The 22,102-nt window shown below is 38.7% G+C and overlaps 1 protein-coding gene across 1 annotated transcript in view; it reads left to right on the top strand.

Annotated features, from left to right (window-relative positions):
• The window catches only part of itga2.2 (integrin, alpha 2 (CD49B, alpha 2 subunit of VLA-2 receptor), tandem duplicate 2), a 99,203-nt gene that overhangs the window by 7,147 nt on the left and 69,954 nt on the right, over window positions 1-22,102 (top strand). Inside the window, exons 2-5 of the mRNA XM_061986580.1 lie at window positions 12,255-12,378; window positions 16,063-16,172; window positions 16,334-16,425; window positions 19,362-19,476. Of these exons, the coding sequence (XP_061842564.1) occupies window positions 12,255-12,378; window positions 16,063-16,172; window positions 16,334-16,425; window positions 19,362-19,476 (441 nt within the window). The remainder of the gene's footprint in view (window positions 1-12,254; window positions 12,379-16,062; window positions 16,173-16,333; window positions 16,426-19,361; window positions 19,477-22,102) is intronic.

The following is a 22,102-nucleotide window of genomic DNA, read 5'->3' as shown; positions in this document are numbered from 1 at the left end:
ACCAGCACCTGTTCCAAGGCTGGTTTCCGCACCAGCACCTGCTCCAAGGCTGGTTCCCGCACCAGCACCTGCTTCCACGGCAACGACGACAGCCCGGATGCCTGCGCCTCAGACTCCGCCCACGCCGGCAGACGAGCCGCCTGCTCCACCCACGCCGGCAGACGAGCCGCCTGCTCCGCCCACGCCGGCAGACGAGCCGCCTGCTCCGCCCACGCCGGCAGACGAGCCGTCTGCTCCGCCCACGGCGACGTCGACTCCTCCCACAGCGACGTCGACTCCTTGTGCTCCCACGGCGACGTCGACTCCTCCTGCTCCCACGGCGACGTCTGCTTTCTCCTCGTCTCCGGTGGGCCTTCCCAGGGCGCCGCCACCTTCCTCGCCATCATTGTCGTTTCAGCGACTTTGAGTGGTCCGGCTGCGCAAGCAGCTCTCTCAGAGGTCAGTGAATGGACAAACAGCAGCGACACCCATGACGTTGTCGTATAACTCTCCGGCTGCTGAACTTTTGGCGCCACTCACGCCCACCTTCTCGGCGGCCACGAATGTGGCCGTTCCGTGGTCGCCCGCCTCGCCTGCGTCAGCGGCGTTTCAGTCGCCGCCGCCACCTGACTCGTCCCCGGTGGATTCGGGGACACGTGGCCTGGCGACCCTCCGCCAAATCCTCCCTCCACCCTCCCTTGACTCTTGAACTTTCTTATAGTTGGTGGGTTTTAGTTTTTCCAGGGGACATCTGGAATCTGTCCCTTAAGGGGGGGGGGGGGGGGGTACTGTTATGATCCGCTGCCCGGATCATATTTTTGTTTACGTTTATACACCTGAGTTTGTTGCCATGGCTGCTTATTGTTTTCACCTGCCGCATGTGTTCCCGACGCGCACCTGTTTGTCATCACTGACATTATTATTTAGGCCTGCCTTCCCTGTCAGTCTATCTTGCTTCCTAGTTTGTTTTCGTACAACAGATGACGACTTTTGTTTCCTGCTCTTGTTACTTGCTAGCTCCCACGCTAGGCAATTTAGTTTTTTGCCTTAAGTGCTATGAGCACGTTTTTGTTTGTTCCCTTTTGATTTAATTCTTAATAAATCATTTTTCCTACCTGCACGCTGTGTCTGACGCCCGTCTGCATTCCTGGGAGAACAAGCCCCGCATCACCATGCGACCAGGTTGTCACAACAATGTTATGCAGAGGTGTACTTATATCAATTTTATGAACAAATGATACTGTTTATAGTCGCGGGGGCGGGGGGTCACAAAATGTTTTCTTCTTTCTAGGGTGGGTGTAACAGCAATAATTAAGGCGCACTGAGCATCACATATTGATAGCAGGGGCGTATTTGGGGGCCAATAGAGGCCCTTACATAAAACAAAAATATTGTTAGAACCTACCGTGCCAACTGCCAGTGTTGCCAACTTCTCAGTAAGGAAGGTAGCTATTGGCTGTCCTAAGGAAATCCCAATGGACGCTGTAGGGGCCCTATTCAGCAGTTTGCACCTCAGCGGTTATTTTACACACTTGAAGTTACGCACATTTGTCTCATTCGTATTCTTCCACCCAGCCTGTGGCCCCCCCGCCAGCGTAAGTCGGGTAAAAGTGTTTCAGATGTGAATGAAGGCGGGCTCATTACTAAAGAGGCGGACTTTGCTGTGACACATTTTTTTTTGGTTGCATACAAAAAATTGGCTTTCCTGCACAACAAAAAACTAAACTTTTAGTTTATGTTATGAAAATTAACAAAAAAAAATGGTGAATATTTAATACTAGGACTTTACATGATGTTAGTTTATTTGCACAAGCAGGCCTACGTAGTTATATTTAGGCATAGGAACCACAAAAGAACACAAACTAATGCGATCTCTTATCCTTTTCTTATGTTTAGTTCTGCTCTCAAACACTACTAATATAGGAGAGAATAAACTCAGATTGTATTCCACAAGATGATGGAAGTGATGTTTTTAAGAGCCATTTCCTTTGACACACTTTTGTTTTTGTTCCTTTGATAGGCGGATCGGTGCAACGTCTGTAGTGATGCGGACCCTGTATTGATCCGTTGTGGTGATTTAACCACGGCAACTGTGACAAAAGCCGCGACCGCCCTGTCATTTGCAGTAAGCCCAAAAAATGGTACCAACATTTGCAGCAACAACACGCGGTGACCACCCTTGACTTTTTACTTGTTAATGGACTAGGGATGTAACGGTAAACTGTAAAATGATAATTTGCGATAAAATTCCAGTCTAATTTTTTAATTACCGAAAAACCGTCATTTATTAATGCATTTTAGGCAACGCAAAGTCAGGCGCATGCGCACTAGCGTCATTTGGCTACACAGACTTTGCTCTGGAAATTTCCCCTCGGAGTAAACGGAGCCAAGAGTTTGGTTAAACGTCATTTTCCCTCGCCTCCCGCTGTGCGTTTAAGAGTGCACTGCTGTTTTTAGATGGAGACAGGTGTGGACAATATTGGAGATACTTGTCCCCACACTAAAAGTATACAGCGAAGGAGAAAACTATTTGATGTTGCTTTTATTTAATTTAATTTAATTTTCCGAGTCACAGCAGCTGATGGATGCTGTTGAGAGTTAATGAGATGAGGAAACATGCAGCAGGCGATGTGTCGTGAACGTTGTCACACCTTGTTTATAAATGCTCTACTTTGTTTACTGGGATGTTCACTCGTCCTTTATTTAACTGCTAGCTGTATCAGTGTTCAAATAACATCAATACTAGCTAAAATGTTTTGTCATCTCATCGAATTGAACACAGACTGTGAAGATTGTGTATTAGATGTGAGAGGTGTCACTCTTTATTTTTGTTGGCCAAACTGTTGCACTGAACTACAACGAGGCGTTGGAGAAGAACAAAGCTTGTTTATTAGACTTGATCTTCATTAACCAAACTGCTTTGAGTTTTATATTGATATCAAAAAGTAAACGCAAGATTTTTTTTTACATTACATTGTATTTTTTTTCATGTCACAAAGGTATTAATTCAAAAACCATTCATGTGACACAGCATTGTGTTAATGTTTTACTGTGTTTAGTTAATTCCTATAAGACATATTTCTGCTCAAACTCTTAGTGGATCTGTCCCGATACAGCAGCTATATGTACATATAAATGTACATAACTTGAAAAATAAAAAATAAAATAAAAAAAATCCTCCCTCTATCAAAATGTAAACATAGAGATACAGGCATCATGTAATGACAAAAAGCTGACAAGTTGATATTAATAATGAATTAAAGAAACAGTTTGTATATATATATATGTATATATATATATATATATATATATATATATATATATATGTATATATATATATATATATATATATATATATATATTTATTTAAAAAAAAAAAAAATATATATATATATATATATATATATATATATATATATATATATGCTTTGGAGCCCCTGCCTCGAAAGAAAATAATGTTTGCCTTGGTGCCCTAAAATATGAGCTCTCCTTTAAGGAAACACTTGTCATAACCTTAAAAAGGTAAAATTCGAGGCCTATATATATATTTATATATATATATATATATATATATATATATATATATATATATATATATATATATATATATATATATATATATTTATATATATATATATATATATATATATATATATATATATATATATATATATTTATATATATATATATATATTCCCAGAAAATGTGTTAGTTAAGGTGGTGTCTCTCCAGGTGGAAGGGAGCGTCGCCCGGGACAGGCGGACGGACGCGGGGAAGGGGCTGGGTGGGTGTAAGGAACAGTGTAATATGGCCGGTCGCCACCATCACGTCTCCATCTCATCGCTGCCTGGGGTGGCAATAGACTACAGACTGTGGTGAAGTAGGCCAGCTTCGTCGCGTGAAGAAGCCTACAATTTTTGGTTGTGTTTTCCGCTCCGTATGCTGAATGGCAATATACGATACATATCTCAATATATTTTCCGTAAAGTAAAAATAAAACACAAATCACTCCTAGTTACCTGAGATACTAAGTGTGTCATTATTTTGTCTTAGTAAGTCAATATTTACTAAGTCAAAATAATGACTAAGTCAAATGAATGACTTACTGTAAATAAACGTTTGCAATAAGCGTTTGAAAAAAGAGTTAAAAGTGGGGCCACATGTTGACATATGCTCAACTCATCATGCTTGATTTATTACAGCATTTGGGAAGCCTGTAGTTGATTTTTATTATGTAAATATTATATTTTTATCATCATATGATAGCAGGGACCCTGCCGTTCAAAACTAGGCTGCTACATTACTAATGATTAATGTAGCATCAAGGGTTGGAATTGGGGGTTAAATCACCAAAAATGATTCCCGGGCGTGGCCACCGCTGCTGCTCACTGCTCCCCTCACCTCCCAGGTGATGGGTCAAATGCAGAGAATAATTTTGGCACACTTTGTGTGTGTGTGACAATCATTGGTACTTTAACTTTTAACTATAGCTGAAAAAAAATAGTACAATAGCAATAGGAGAGACTATTCATCCCTGAACACTATGGAGTTCATGTAGGCTTTATGATGCAGTTACATTTTTATATCAACTATCAGAGACAGAAACTCTTCATTTACCGGTAACATAATGCCCTTTTTTGCTGCTTCAACACAGAAAAAGGTAAAGTGAAATAACTTAGTTGTTAACTGTAGGTCAATAATGCTTGTCTTTCAGGGCTTTGCTGTCCGTAACACACATGCATGCACGCACGCACACACACACCGCAAAATGAGCAAACGTTACACTAAAACCTAATTAGCCTTCACCTAAAGGACTGCGAGCGAGCTGAAGTGCCGCTTATATTTCTCGAACGTCAACGGGCTCATAGTGATGTTACTAGTAGTTGACTGGGAGGTGTTTATTATAATTTGGGAAGAGTCCGCTGCATTATGCTCACCTGCTAAACACCTTTCTGCTAACCCGCACCGTCTCTCCTCTCTGCCTGCCTCTGCCGTGAGCACTGACTCCATGCGCTCTGAATACTCACTGCTGATTGGCTGTTACCGCTCTGAATACGCACTGCTGATTGGCTGTTACATGCGCTCTGAATACGCACTGCTGATTGGCTGTTACATGCGCTCTGAATACGCACTGCTGATTGGCTGTTACCGCTCTGCGTGTAACCAATCAGATGGTTCTGTGGGTGGGACAATGCTGCAGAGACGTACTGACATAGGCAGAGGCAGTACGAAGCGTAGCAGCTTGTTAAGACTTTAGTTTAGCACCAAATGATAATATTAATACATTTAATAAAGTCAAATACAAATAAGGCAACAAGAGAAGTATCCTACACTTCTCTTTTCTAAAGTAAATCTGAACAGCCGATATGGGCATCTACATCAACTACAGGACAAAAAAAAAAAAGACTTTAGTTTAGGCGGTGGCTCTGTGTTGTTAACAACAAAGCGCTGCGGGAAACCCTGATATGTATGTACATATACATATACATATACAGTATATGACCCCCAGGATGATATGCATTAAGCTACAAACCCCCATTTAGCGACATTTCTATCTGTGGCCCACATGTAGGGATGTCCCGATCCAGGTTTTTGCACTTCCGATCCGATATCGATATTGTTTTCGCATTTCCGATCCGATACCGATACTGACCGATACCGATACTGGCCTATCCGAGCATGTATTAAAGTTTAAAGTTATTTAGCCTACTTAGTTGTCAGAATCATGTTGAAAAGGGTTTTAGTACTCTTGATAACAACTACCCAGCTGAATTAAAGGAGTTTGAATAATACACAATGGTTGGTAACAAGAAACTGACCTGTTTATTCAAGGATAAACACAAAATAGACAAAATTATACATGACAAACAGAAATGGCATCATTGAACTACGGCTGGGCGATTATGGCCTTTTTTTAATATTGCAATATTTTAAGGCCATATTGCGATACACAATATATATCTCAATATTTTGCGTTAGCCTTGAATGAACACTTGATGCATATAATCACAGCAGTATGATGATTCTATGTGTTTTGATTGATTGATTGAGACTTTTATTAGTAGGTTGCACAGTGAAGTACATATTCCGTACAATTGACCACTAAATGGTAACACCCGAATAAGTTTTTCAACTTGTTTAAGTCGGGGTCCACTTAAATTGATTCATGATACAGACATATACTATCAGATATATACTATCATCATAATACAGTCATCACACAAGATAATCACATTGAATTATTTACATTATTTATAATCCAGGGTGTGGAGGGGGGCGCCGGATGTAAGTGTCAAAAAGACAGCCAAAAGAGTTTGATATGAGAATAAATCTAAAGTTAAAATATAGGGTAGAAATGCACCCATTTGCAGGAAATGTAGTCTTGATTTTCAAAATTTTCTTTCAAGGCTTGCATGTCTACATTACAACATTCTTCTTCATACTGCATTAATATATGCTACTTTTAAACTTTCATGCAGAGAAGGAAATCACAACTAAAAAAATCACTAATTTTTTCATACGGTGTTGATGTGGAAATTTTTGCCTCGGCATTTTGATGGTGTGGACGTGTGGCACCGAATGGAGATAAGCGTCTCGACAGACGTGACAATATTTGAACAATGATGACGAAAACTGTTTTCTCTGTCGTGTCCGTGTGTCGAAAATTGTTATGCGCTTATTTTTTTATTTTATTTTGTGCGTGGCACAGATTTGCTATGCGCAGAGGACGCTTAAACAGTTCGCAATTGCACAGACGAGCACCTTAGAGGGAGCGTTGCTCGCACGGCTGCGCTAGCATCACAGCTAACGTTAGCCATGCTGCTACCTCTCTGCTCGGGGAGGACGTATACGTATATGACGTATGACGTGACAGTATGTGATGTGTGACGTGACAGTATGTGACGTGTGTAAGAAGGTGGACTTGCTGTCTGTGAGAGGGAGACACAGGAAAGAGTGAGAAGAGCCTGTTGTGTAATGCCAGCAGCTAAAAGCAACGGTGTGAGACTCCACAGACGTGTGGATGTGTTGAAGGTGTGCTGGAAAATGCGGAACGGAGCAGCAGAAAAGTGGAATGTATTATTTAAATCAGTGCGTTGGAAAACACGGACCGGCGGTTTCTTTTAAACTGGATCTGGATCGGCATTTTCCCATGCCTTGCCGATACGCAATTTTTGGCAAATATCGGCAGCCGATCCGATCCAAATATCGGATCGGGACATCCCTACCCACATGTATAATATCAATGTTCATGTAACTGTACAAATAATACTATTAAAAAAAAAAAAAAGTTAAAGTATCAATGATTGTCACACATACACTAGGTGTGGCGAAATTATTCTCTGCATTTGACCCATCACCCTTGATCACCCCCTGGGAGGTGAGGGGAGCAGTGGGCAGCAGCGGTGGCCGTGCCCCCAATTCCAACCCTTGATGCTGAGTGCCAAGCAGGGAGGTAATGGGTCTCAGGTTTGAACTCACAACCTACCGATGCCAGGGCGGACACTCTAACCAATAGGCCACTGAGTAACTATCTTTCATTTAGCTGGGGACACCGTACAACTACTCTCGGGGTCCCCACACCCCACTCTGTGTATTTATTTAGTTAGCTTTTTCTTTGGCCCACCACTTTAATGTTATTCATTTTCTCTGCCTACAGTAAAAAACATCATCTATTTATATGTTGACAAAAAAACTTGTGTGTTGTTTGGTAAAGGTTATGTGCAGTAAAACTTGTCATGAACTCCCCTTAATGTGTGTTCCGTGGTTGGGGGCGTGGCTAAGAGGGGAGGAGTATATTTACAGCTAGAATTCACCAAGTCAAGTATTTCATATATATATATATATATATATATATACATATATATATATATATATATATATATATATATATATATATATATATATATATATATATATATATATATATATATATATATATATATATATATATGTATATATATATACTGTATATATATATGTATATATATATATATATATATATATATATATATATATATATCAATCTATGTATCTATCAAGAGGGACAGAGACAGCGCACAGTGCATGTGGATCACATGTTACCATGGCGAGAAAACATGGAGAGACTGCCAGTTATCTAGTCTCCAACAGTTATTACAGAAAATGTGCCATCAGTACAACTGAACAGTGCTGTTTCAGTTCCATCACCAGGACCATCAGTGAGTCAGACACAAACTAGTCCCATCATTGAACCAGATTCAAGGGCTGCTGAGTTGCCATCATCAGAACCCAGATCACCCACAACAAAAACCCCACCAGTGATCCGCAGGTACCCAGAAAGGTTTCGAGTACCACCAAAAAAACTGAATCTCTGAAGACAGTATAAAAATCTGTGTTAAAGATGTACAAATACTGTTTGTATAATAAGCATGTTATTGTTTACAAATGAGGGTTAAGAGTTCAGTACTAAAAAAAAAAAAGAATGTAGCTTGAGTACAGTTTTTTAAATGAGCTGCTGCATTTTTTGGTTGGGTTGTTTATTTCTTTTGAGTAATTTCTACAATTCTAAAAGGGGAGGAATGTAATAGAGTGATCTATGTTTGTCTGTTGCCATCTCCTGGTGAATGTTGGCTATAGCGTACTGGGGTTACTTTTTGGTTGGCCAACGATTTACGTGGTGTTGCGCACCTGACGTCAAGTGTGTGAGTCTGTTCTGAAGTCTACAGTAAAGAGATGTACTTCATCCCCTCGCCTGTTTATTTCCTCCAACTCAATATATTACAACAACATTGCTCCATGCAGACCTGGAGGGGGCGTGGCCTCCAGGTCCGCCTGAATTTCGGGAGAAAATTTGTCCCGGGAGGTTTTCGGGAGAGGCGCTGAATTTCAGGAGACTCCCGGAAAATCCGGGAGGGTTGGCAAGTATGCTCTTGTGGCTTGTTGTCTTCTTCTGCAGCACCGGTCTTCTGCAGTACCGGTAGTCGCAAGAAGGTTCACTAGCGCCCTCTACCACCAGGAGGCGGGAGTCATTTAATGACTCATATTTGACACACGCAGCTACGGTATATTAATAAAACATAGCTGCTTACTGTTCCTTTTAGCATATTCAATAGCTTGGACCTTAAATCCTACTGAATAGCTCTTAATCTTCTTCCCTTTATGCAATTTCAAATTATTGATATCAGCCTCCTCCATTTTGAAAATGATGACAGGTGAAGTGTCACTCATGATGTGACGAGTTTGACCTGGCGGAAGTTCTAGACATATGCTAATTATTTTGCGAAATGAGTTTGACCCGGCAGTAATTTGAGCCATGCGAATACTATATACCCGGCGCCAATTCAAGAAAATTCGCACTTTTTTGTATTGGATATTTATCTTTATTTTTGCACATTTTAAAGCAAAATAAGCAATACTTTTACTTTTGAAATGCTTATACTATTGCAGAATATTAAGATTTGCACTGTATGTTTATTTTATATTTGCACATTAAAAAGCAAATAAGCTACGTTTAATTTTGTTAAATGTTAAAAGTTTTAAATGTTTACATTGTTACAGAATATTTTGTCATGTTGTTGTCAATGTTGACTGAGTGGCCATACTTTTTTTTTTGTAAATAAAAGCCATGCCTTTTGAAAAAACTGGCCTACATTTATTTTTTCATCATCAATTTAAATTAAAAAAAAAATCGGTAAAAGGAAAAATAATCAATAGATTAATAAAAAAAAAAAAATCTATAGATTAACCGATTAATCGAAGAAACAATCTATAGATTAAGTGATAGAAAAATAATCGTTAGCTGCAGCCTTACTTACAACTGATACTAGTGATTTATTTCGTGATTGGAAAAAAAAGAGTTGAAAACTATAATAATGAGCCGGTCTTTTGAACGGCTCTTTGAAAGGAACGGCTCCTCGAGATCCGACTCCCTTCAAAGAGCCATAAATGCCATCTCTATTATCAATCCAAGCTTCTCTTGTCACGTGAATGTGTGTTGTCATGGCGATGTAGTGTGAGTATGCACGCTACAACAGCTTCTTTTTCATGACAGGATGGGAATAATAATCTGTAGAGGAACTTTGTTTACTTGTTATTATAACCACCCTGATGTTATTTGTCAGGTTCAACGTTGTGTTAGGTACAACTGTATGAAGAGGGACTTTGTGTGTGCGCTTGCTCTGGGGAGCGCTACAGTTTGATGTTAACTGACCCAAAAAAATCAATTGCTAGACGCTACTATTCATGGCTGAAAACTGTATCACGGTACAAGTGTTTTATTTCCGTTGATAATTATTGAAATTTTTTGGTGACCTATGGAAAATAAGGACCAGGAGAAAAAAATATTACATGTAAACATTTTTTTTCCAATGTAACCTTCCTCTGATTATAATGCCCTCAACTATCAAGGCAGAAAGGAAAGGAAATGTCAACACAACAACGGAAAACACTCAATCAATGTAAACACAATTCTAAAATCACATTGAACATTTAAGAATAACTTCTTAAAATGAAGGTGCAGAAATGTGAAATATGTAAGAAATGTTTAATAAAGTGTAACAAAATAGTGCAAAGTGTGAAAATGTAAACATAAAGAAACCTGAGAAGAACTATTTTCTGCAGGTTTAGTGCCAGGAAGTTACAGCTGTGCTCTAAAAGGTGAGCGCAGCTAAGGTGGTGTGATATAACTGGTCTTGCATCATTTGCAGACCACATTGCTATGACTACGTAAAAAAAAAAAAAAAAAGTGCCATACTGTCGAGGTGACTTTTCCTGTTTTATCCACATTTTTTTCATTTTTACTTTCTCTTCTCACTCCATGCAAAGAATCAACCACCAGACAACATGATGGCGCAACCAAACTGATAGTTGATACTGTTACCTGATTGGCAGTTAGCGTGTCCCTCCCACTGATTAATGATCACTTCCTGCGTTACCAGAGAGCGAGTGTCTTTGTTCATGCAACCAACCTTGCTTTATTTACTACTTCCACTTTCTCCCGACAAAGAAGAATCAAAAAATTATCAAACGTTTTATCGAATGCTTTTTTTTATTGATATCGATTACTTGTCTATCGCGATATATATACATTGATATCGTTTTATCCCCATTATATAGCATTTTTTTTCTTGCCCCTGCTTCTTAATATCACACTTCATCATTAAATATAACATCATTGAAATGTTTTAGAATTATATTGTTGTACATATTTACATTTCCTATGGGAATATGTGTAGACATCAATGTTGGGACTAACTTGTTGCTTTGTAACGCGCTACTGTAACGTCGTTAGTTTCGGCGGTAACTAGTAATCTAACGCGTTATTTGTTATATTCAGTAACTCAGTTACCGTTACTACATGATTCGTTACTGCGTTATTTTACGTATTTTTTTATGTAGTATCGGCTAGAAACTGAATATTTCTGTGTTTTATTGGAGCGCTGCAGTGTCGTCCTTCTGAATGTTCTTGTGTCTCAAGCCGGAGGCGCGCTCTGTGTGTGTCTGAGTGTAGGTGTGGACACCCACACGGGTGTGGGGAGGAGAGGGGAGGGGAGCGGAGGGGAGGGGGCGGGCATGTCTGTGTTTACTAACAATGGAGCCGCAGCTCTCGACACTCGACTCGAGTGTCTTAACATGGAGATATTCTCTCTTCTTTTTTTTGTCGAGCACAAAGAAAAGGTAATTTTAGTTAAATGTAAGTTGTGTCTTGGATCAAAGATCTCGTCTACTGCCCAAAACAACATTTCAAATCTGCCTGGTTAGGCTTTGTGTATGTCACGTGTGCCTTCCTTATGTGAAGTCAGGTTTACAGCTATGTTGTTATTATGCTGTTTGTTACTTATGTATGTTATGTTGCAGCTATTTAAAATAGTTTTGTCAATTTGTTCTGGCCTGAAATAAATTGGCCCTTTGAAACATATCTTTGTCTTCATGTGTTGTATGTAGACCACATTGCTTAGCAGAGTTCAGTGATGCAAATGCATGTCAAGTTGATCAACAGATTGTATTATTCTCCAGTGCAATAACAGTACTGAAATGAAGGCTAAAAGGGCATTAATGGGAGCTTTTAAAAAATAAAAAAAATAAAAAATAAAAAGTAACTAAATAACTACTTTTCACAGTAACGCATTACTTTTTGGTGTAAGTAACTCAGTTAGTAACTGAGTTACTTTTGAAATAAAATAACTAGTAACTGTAACTAGTTACTGGTAGACATGATGATATCCTCTTCTATCGAGGTATGGTTAAAAATGGAATCATCTTACAGTATGATACATGTTCGTCTCGTCCTCCTCCAGCTGGCGGAATCCGCCTGTCAGACTCCTTCAACGTGGGCACAGCAGGTGCTAAGATCTTCAGCGGCTCACCTGTGGAGGAGTTTGGCTACACGGTCCATCAGGCCACCAACCATGAGGGCAAGTGGTGAGAATCATTAACACTTCCTGCTGTTACGCCATCTTTGGGTTGGATCTGGCTAGGCCACAGTCCAGCGCTTGTAGGTTCAGACTCTGATTCATCGTCTGGAGGAGTGTCTTGTTTGCTTTGACTAAGTGTGAGCTGACGCGGAATGTTTACTCCACTGATGCCATGTTTTTTTTTGCAGTAAACCAAAATACGCACCTGGATAAATTGGGGCCCAAATCAGAATTTATTTGGAGGCTCAACCCCATTTCATACCTTTTTATTTGTGTGAAAACACTTTTAAACAATTTGACTCAAACATGAATGTAATTATAATAATGATATTATCATATAGTAATGTACGGAGCCCCTAAAGCAGGGGTGTCAAACTCAAATACAGAGTGGGCCAAAATTTAAAACTGAACAAAGCCGCGGGCCAAGGTTGAACAAATTAACCTTTTTAATAGGGACCCAAACAAGTTTCGCATTGAATATTGAACAAGCAAGGCTTATATAACTTTATAGTGACATGCAAAATCGAGTTTCAAATAATAATAATTTAAAAATATCAATGGCATATCAAATACAATTTAAATAAAAATGTAATGCCTCTTTTCTATTTGCAGCCTTCTGAGGTAAATATCAACATTAACTTTTTCCACAGGCTATTAAATTTAAAAAAAAAATAATGAATAAACCAACCATTCTGGACTTTAAACTGCTCAGTTTGCAACACACTGATCTAATCTGATGTGCCCACGCCAGATACCTGGCATCTTTTCTTGGATGCTAGCTCATTAATGTCGGGGCTCAGGCTTTGAGCTGAGGCAACTTTCTTTATCGAACAAAGGTGTTCATCAGCCATTATATCTCGTATTCCACAGTCTTGGGGGCGTGCCTTACAGGCACTGCTTTTATCGTCCTCTACGAGCTGTCGTCACGGCCGCTTTTCATCCTTTCTAATCATGTGCCGGTGTTGTGCCGGATAATGCACCCCCTGACGGGAGTGTTATATCAACTGAAGCCCACACTTAAAGTTTCCACGTGCAAGATTGAATCTATTTAAAAAAGTTATTTAGTAAGAATCCAAAAGTGCAAAAACAATAATGTTCGTGTTGGAGGAGTTGTGAATGAATAAAATATGAAATCCGTGCTGCAGTCTGCACGTGTACCTAATGTTGTGGCCCAGCAGCGACTGCAGCACGGATTTCATATTTCCTACATTCACAACTCCTCCAACACGAACATTACTGTTTTTGCACTTTTGGCTTCTTATTAAATAACTTTTTGCGCATGATATTTTCTCGTGCGCACAAGAAACTTTTTATTTAAAAAAAAAAAAATTGTTTTTATATATATTTATTTAATATTATTATTTTTTTTAATTAAAACTTTCTCCAGATAGTTTCTTGTGCGCACGAGATATATGTCTGAAAAAAATAAATAAAAAATTATAAAAAAATGTTTTTCCCCATGTCCCTTTAGGGGCTCTGTAGTAATGCCTGTTTTGGACTAAAACCAGGCCCGCCCCCCTGTACACACAATTGTTTTGCCTCCTAGAGCCAAAGTTAAAATGTGCCAATAAGCCATGGGCCCAAAACAGTGATTTTAAGTGTAAATCACAAACAGCCTAAATGTAAATACCATATTTTCCGGACTATAGAGCGCACCGGTATATAAGCCGCACCCACCAAATTTGACAAGAAAACACATTTTTTTCATATATTAGCCGCACCGGACTGTAAGCCGCAGATACGTACGTTGTGGAACGAGTTATTTACACTGTAATATTCTGTAAATGTTTATTTACATACCTTACTTTTTTCTAAACGGTGCCTGTAACACGGCAGTAAAATGGCTGATTAAACAAAACAGAAGTCATCGTCATGGACCCAACAGCTGCGGAAGCTAAATCTCCAATCAGCTAAACAGACGCTAACGTTTTGGTGAATTTACTGAAGAATTTGTAAAACTGAAACAATACAAAAATAATGTAATTGTAAGTCAATAATACTAACACAGACACTCGTAGACATGTTAGCATATGAGCTCATGCTAACGACGCTTACATTACGATAGCACGTACAAATATGCATGAAAACACTGACAGGCATCACACATGGGACGGTTTAGTAAATAAAAATTGTTTTAGTTATATTGTGAAACTTAGAAAGGTTGCTTGGAGTGATGAATAAAGAATCCTTTCGAGTCCAAATGCTATGGATGGTTTTACTTCCGGTTTAAGGCATTAAAACAGGAAGTACATTTTCAACCCACAACACCTGCAGTGAGCGACCTCATCCAAAAGATGGCGCCATAACACAAACAATAACACACCATTTCAGTGTTTCTGCTTGTGTTTAATGAAAACTATTGAACACAAAACATTATGGACGTTAGTAAAGAAAAACCCATAAATTAGCCGCACCATTTCATAAGCTGCAGGTTTCAAAGCGTAGGAAAAGAAAGTAGCGGCCTATAGTCCGGAATTTAAGGTAATAAAATGACTAAGTGAATAATCGCATAATAAATAAGTGCAAACAACAACAATACATGACAAATAGTTAGCCTTGCAGACATGCATCCGTGATTGTGTACGCTTTAGGGGTGTCAGTTCCGATACCATACAAATATTGGACTCTTGAGTATTGGCCGATATTGATATTGATATTGATATTGATCCAGAGGAGCAAATGCTGCCAAGGCCCCATTGAAATTGCTTTGTTCATTATTATCCTCGCACTTCAATCGCATTCATGAGGCCTTTAACTGAAATCACCAATTTTTGCAGGCGCAACAGATCCTGCGAAAATAACAATATTATAGTGGGCCCAAATACAACGTTTTTAAAATGACTCAATAGCGCCCCCTAAAGATGAAAAAATATTAGCCCCCTTTTGAAAATAAACAGGAAGTCGCCAATTTCTGTTCCCGTCAGCCATTTTTAGGCAAAAAACAGGGGTCGTACTTTAACAAACTCCTCTAAGCTTTACTGCTTGTCCTGTGATACATTAGTGCTGGGTTCGATTCCCGGGTGGAGTTGTTTCAGCAAGGTTGGCAAATCTATGTCCAATTTGTTATTTTCCACATTTAAATTTTTCTTTTAACCAATTTGTTTTCCATGAATTTAAGTACAAAACATGCATCAACTTAAATTAAAATTTGAACAAAAAAAGTATGAAAATCATTTCACACAATGTGTGACACACTTTTCTAAGGGCTGAGGGGGCCTCCAATTTTAGCCCTGACTGAAACCAACTCATGACAAATACATTGTTCAGTAATCACTTTTCTTTTGGCCAAAATAACTAATTGAACATAATTAAAAGATAATAAACTTTTATTTTTTGTTTAAACATTCTTTTATTTTCTGATACAGAAACAAGAATCGGTTTGAATCGGTAATCGTGTTGAACCGAGAACTTACTCTGAATCGAATCGTCAACCCAGGAATTGGAATTGGAATTCCACCCCTATTCTGTCTAGTCCAAAAATAAGAGCAGTGCTTCAACACGTTTAAGTTTATTTTCCATCAGTCACAATATGACGCTCAGTGACTACAACACGGGAAGTTTGCACTGTGAATGTGTTTGTGGTCAAGTTTCATAGGAAGCGCCTGTCGTTCATGAATCTTCACACCACCTCTCAGAGCGCGTGTACGGGGCGCCTTGGTGATATGCATGAAAAGTATATTTCTGTCTGCAGGCTCCTGGTCGGTGCTCCTTGGAGCGGTTTCACTGGAAACCGTAAAGGAGATTTGTACAAGTGTCCTGTGTCAGGGTCCAGAACCAGCTGTGACAAGCTCAACCTTCAAGGTGGGTGTGGCTTTCTACCTTCTTGCCAACCTCTGACCTCACAGTGCTAAACATGCCCCTTATCTTACAACACTTTTTTTTAATGGTAAATATGCATCCAAATGAAAGGAGCTTCAATTAATATTCACTTTCTTGTCTTTTATCTGCTGATATTTCCACAGATTCAGTCAGTATTCCAGATGTGAGAAACATCAACGTCAACATGTCTCTGGGTTTGACTCTGACCCGCATGCCTGCAGTCAATGGTTTGATGGTATCTACCAACCTACATCTATTTACTAGTGATGAGTGTGTGGCACACTCACTTGCTGTAGTGATGCATACATTTAAAAAAAATTAGTTAGTTCTTGAACAGGGTTCGTACATTGGAAAGTTTGTATATTGAAGCAAATTTCTTCATGAGAAACGATGTAAATATGAATAATGGGTTCAAGCCTCGAGAAATATTCCTATTTCATTGAAGGTTTGTACACTTTGAACACAATATAACGTGTTATACAGTACTGTATATCAAACAAACATAACAAGGGAGTGATGAATAAATGATCTCTTTATTAACAAGGTAAAACAACAACAACAAGCTGAACTGTGCTTTATGCACTGTTCTGCAAACATGTGCACACAGAAGTCCCTTTGGTGCCCTCACAAACTATCAGAAATATCAAAAATCCTTAACTTTTGACAATGTATACCAAGGGTGCCCAAACTAAAAACTAAACATTTTTGTATTTTTTATTTTTTTATTAATATTTTTTAAATCTGTCCTTTCTAATCCATTTTATACCGCTTGTTACTCTCGGCGTCTCCTAGCCGCTCAGGCAAATCATACTGTCTAAAAATAAAATTTCCCATCAATAATGTGGCATCATCGCGCTCGCGCCACAGTGTCGGGCGAGCGCGCGACCAGTGCGCACTCTTTCAGTCAATTAGTGTGCGAGAAATGTATATACACATATATACAGTATATTTATACAGCCTGGCCCCCGGCCACATTTTTTTAACCAAATGTGGCCCTCGAGTCAAAAAATTTGGGGACCCCTGATGTATAGAATATATATTTAACAACCAATTAACCATTTAACAATGAGTAACAATAAATAATAACGACAGTTTGAACTGTCCTGTATGCGCTCCCCTGACAGCATGCGCACACACAGAGAAGTCCCTTTGGTGCCCTCACAAACTATCAGAAATATCAAAAATCCTTAACTTTGACAATGTATACAATATATATTTAACAACCAATTACCATTTAACAACAAGTAATAATAAATAATAACAACAGGTTGCTGTCCTATGTGCACTACCCTGCCAGCATGCGCACACTCAGAGAAGTCCTTTTGGTGCTCTCACAAACAATCAGAAATCACAAAGATCCTTAACTTTAACAACCATATTGTTACAATAATGAACATTTTAACAAGTAAAATCCACTTACAGTACATTATCGGGAAAAGATCCTCACGTGAGAAAGGAGAGAAAACAGGAGACAGAGGGAGACAAAGGGGGGCTGGAGGGAGACAATGTCTTCTCCTCCGCTGTGAAATAAGTCCGCTTTGGCATATATTTCCAAAAAAGTCAGTTCTCATCACAATTGAAAACTTGCTGTGGTACAAATCCTGCTTCCTCAATCTCTTCGATATGAGCAAGCACAAAATGGCTGCCAGCCGGACACAAAATGAACGAAGGAAGTGTTTGTACACAGAGACATGTTTCGCATATTTGGTCCAATCTAAATCAATCTAAAAAGGTTCGTAAATTGAAAAGTTTGCAAACAGAGGGCTTTGTAAATCAAAGATTTCAGTTATCTCTGGCCAACTTTAATTCAATATAATTAGTCATTGTGGAAAAATATAGACATTTTTCACAAATATATTTATCTTCTTTCAACCACTAATGCTAAGTTAAAAGTTAAAAGTTGCAAACAGTCCATTTAAAAACGGTCACTTGTTTTAATATGTAATACAGAGCAACAATTCAGTGTATTGGTAAAAGGGTATTGATGCACTATTAACCCCTTGTTTGCCATTTAACAGCTTCTGAAATATGACTATTTTTTCATTGGTTTATTTTCATTGAGCTCTGTGAACTCTGCCTAGCAACAAGAGACCAGGCAATTGTGTGAACTGTGAAGAAAATCTAAATTCCAATATTTTGTTTGGTAAACTCACATTTCATTTGTCTATATTTTATTACTCTCCATCAGTGATTCCCAAACTTCTTTTTTTTAACCAAATACCATCTCAGAAAACACTTGGCTCTCCAAGTACCACCACAATGACAACATTCAAATACAGTAGTGTAGTAGACCTAAGTATTCATTACGTACCACCATAATGACAACATTAAAATACAGTAGTGTTGTAGGCCCAAGTATTTATTAAGTACCACCATAATGACAACATTAAAATACAGTAGTGTAGTAGGCCTAAGTATTCATTAAGTACCACCATAATGACCAACATTAACATACAGTAATGTAGTAAGTATTCATTAAGTACCACTATAATGACAACATTCAAATACAATAGCGTAGTAGACCTAAGTATTCATTAAGTACCACCATAATGACAACATTAAAATACAGTAGTGTAGTAGGCCTAAGTATTCATTAAGTACCACCATAATGACAACATTAAAATACAGTAGTATACAGTAACAGCGTGTTTGAATTTTCTAATAACTATTTAGCGTGCCACTAGATGGAGCCCGCGTACACCACAGTTTGAGAATCACTGTTATTTTGTTTTGTTGTGGCAAATTTTCTCTAAAAATATTACAACTGTCAAATGATCAAAATATATAATTGCGACTCGAGTAATCACATTTTGTTTGTAGTTAATTCATAATTAATCGTGATTAATCACAGATTATTTTATGTTTTTGTTTGGTTTGAAGACGCCCCTTAATGTGTTCAAATGTTAAAAGTCTTCAAAAGATGCTAGCTAACATGTAAGCTAATGTCACTGGCTGAAGAGGTTCTTTTGGAGGTTTATTCCATTGAAGGGAGTTTTTTCCTTACCTCCGTCGCCATCCTTCTTCTTCCTGCACTTGTCTTGAATGTTCAGTATGATGAGTGTGGTTGGAGACGTGCTCCATGTCTGTTATACACTAAATAACTGCTGGAATACTCAAATATGACACTGAGCTGCTTCCTGACACGACCTGTTGTCTTCTGTGGTGCTTCAGATATGCGGTCCTCTCTGGGCCCAGCAGTGTGGCGATCAGAACTTCTACCCGGGAGTATGTGCACGACTGAGCCCCCTCTTTCAAGCCCAGCCCGCCTTCTCCCCTGCCATCCAGAGTGAGTCATCATCTCCCATTTATAGAAGAACAATACTAGGGGCCCAACACTTCACAAAAATCCAGGCTTCAGACCTTTTTTTGGTTCGGTTCAATGTTCATTGTTGTTCTTTTCAGCATTCCATAATACTACAATAATAATAATAATAATAATAATAATCATAATGTTGTTAAAAAGAACAATTGTAGATTTTATGGTAAAAACTGGCCGCAAGAATTTTACCCTAAAAAAACAAAACGTAGTATTGGTTTTCCATTCATTTTCCAATATGTTGTAAAAAACACAGTAAAATTTACGGTAAAATTTTGAGCTGCCAGTTTTTTTACTGTAAAATCTACAGATTTAAAAATTTTTTTTTACAATGTATGTATTTTTTTCTATGATATTCAACTGTATAGGCAATCATGTAATATCACAAAAAGGGATGGGTACCGAATGCGGTACTTTTTTGTTACTGACCGAACTCTGCCTGTCCTACCGGGCACCGATTCCCGTAAATCCAACGGTGCCATGTTACGTCAGGCGTAATGTCAGGTTGCCGACTCCTCCAGTGTTCTGTCAAAATGAGCTGCCTTGTTGAAAAAAGCTACCAGTTGCATAATTTAATTGCGGTGTCTATCCAAAGATGTCTTTTCATGTAGGATATATATTATAGTCATATATTTCCTAAATAAAACAAAGAACATTTAAAAAACTCTATTAGGCACTAAAACACATTATTTTATTTTAATCAGCCCCATAAGTCATCCAGCAGCAATGCAATTATAAAAGGAAATTGCTAAATATGCCTAATATTTACGTCCAAAATGTTGACACACACACACACAGGTCGGAGGATTGTCGTCTGTCAGTGCAGCGCCAGCACTTATCTAGCAGCCGTGTGTGCAACTGTCAGTTTGCACGTCCATCCGACACGTTCTAGATAAAACGCTAAATCGTGCTCGCAAAACGGTGATGAGTGTCGATAAATCACGATGCGCCCACTAAATAATTATATTTGCATCTTCTCCTCCCACCATTGTGAGCGTTTTGATGATCAGCGTATATTTTGCGTATTAATGAAGACCGAGATGCAAAAAGGATTGCACGCTTTGTTCTGCTCACTTAACAGACGCAATCCACTTTGCACACGTTTAGTAGATCCGCTTTGCGTGTGCTATCAGGTTTGCACATGTTTTAGTACAGGTAAATCAGGGAATTAATTTTCAGCCATATTGCCAAGCCCGAGCTCTACGCTCCTAACGGATTCGTAATACAAAGAAAAAAGAAAAAACATAATCTGAACAACAGGTGCGCTGCAAACCATGTCAGTTAACCCAGAGGTCGGCAACCCAAAATGTTGAAAGAGCCATATGGGACCAGAAATACAAAAAAAAAGCCTCATATTAGTCTTACAACAAAGACAACATATGAAGTTGAAATTCAGGCTGTCTTCTTCTAATGGATTTATTACAATCCTTGCAAGATGGGTAACGTTTGCTGTGGTCTGGAACAACATGGCACACAAACAACTATCTGAAATGCAGACAATATTACATACAGATACTGTGTCATGAGACACTTCCGGAAACAAAGGCGTGTGTCTTCTAATCATGGCAGACTTTTTAACGGACAACATGTACGACTATTTTTGGACAAATGAGGATTCAAAACCTTATCATTTTGAAGCTGAATATACGAAGGATGAACTGCTGCTTATAGAAGCGAGCAGGAAGGAAGAGTGAGACGTCGTAGCAGACGGGAGCCGAGAGAGTGAGGTGAAAATGACTCGAATCTGCAAAATGTGAAATTTTAACCATGCTATTTCAACATAAATGGATTGCTTGCCCAAATAAACAGGAAAAAATGTCCCTGGCCAGCTGAACCAAAAGCACAACTGTCCATCGAGTAACCCTAACCCTTTAAATGTTAATCATGACACACGCAGCACATCATGTGTGTATTATGACAGACAGGTTAAAGACAGTTAAAGGAAACGGCAGGCTGTCTTCTTCTAACGGACTTGTTACAATCTTTACAAGCTGTGCAACATTTGCTGTGGTCTGAAACAACGTGGCACACAAACAACTATCAGAAATGCAGCCAATATTAGATACAGATAGTGTGTCATGAGACATGCAAATATAAATTAAATACACAGAGGACATAAGTAAAGGAAATTAAATGAGCTCAAATATACCTACATACAAGGCATAATGATGCAATATGTACATACAGTACAACTAGCCTAAATAGCATATTAGCATCGATTAGCTTATACTGACCAAATATGCCTGATTAGCACTCCAACAAGTCAATAACATCAACAAAGCTGACATTTGTGCATTCACACACAGCATAAAACGTCTGGGGGACAAAATGAGACAAAGAAGTGGCATAAAACACGTCTTTCTGTGGCAGCGTCAGAGAAAGTTGTACATGTAAACAAACTACGGTGAGTTCAAGGACCGTCGAAATTAGTAGGAGTAAACGGTGCTCCGCAAATACTGTCATCAGTGAAGCATGTTTATTATAAACAGTGGGATTTCTAACAATTAGGAATGTTTTGTATCATGTTTGTCCTCTAAAGAAACTAAATTATAACAAAAAATATATTTTTTCCACCATCTTTTTCCATTTTCATACA

Source organism: Nerophis lumbriciformis, linkage group LG12, assembly GCF_033978685.3.
Source record: "Nerophis lumbriciformis linkage group LG12, RoL_Nlum_v2.1, whole genome shotgun sequence".
NCBI classification, from domain to species: Eukaryota; Metazoa; Chordata; class Actinopteri; order Syngnathiformes; family Syngnathidae; genus Nerophis; species Nerophis lumbriciformis.
The sequence above is the reverse complement of the archived record's forward strand: the minus strand, read 5'-3'. Positions and strand labels throughout refer to the sequence as shown.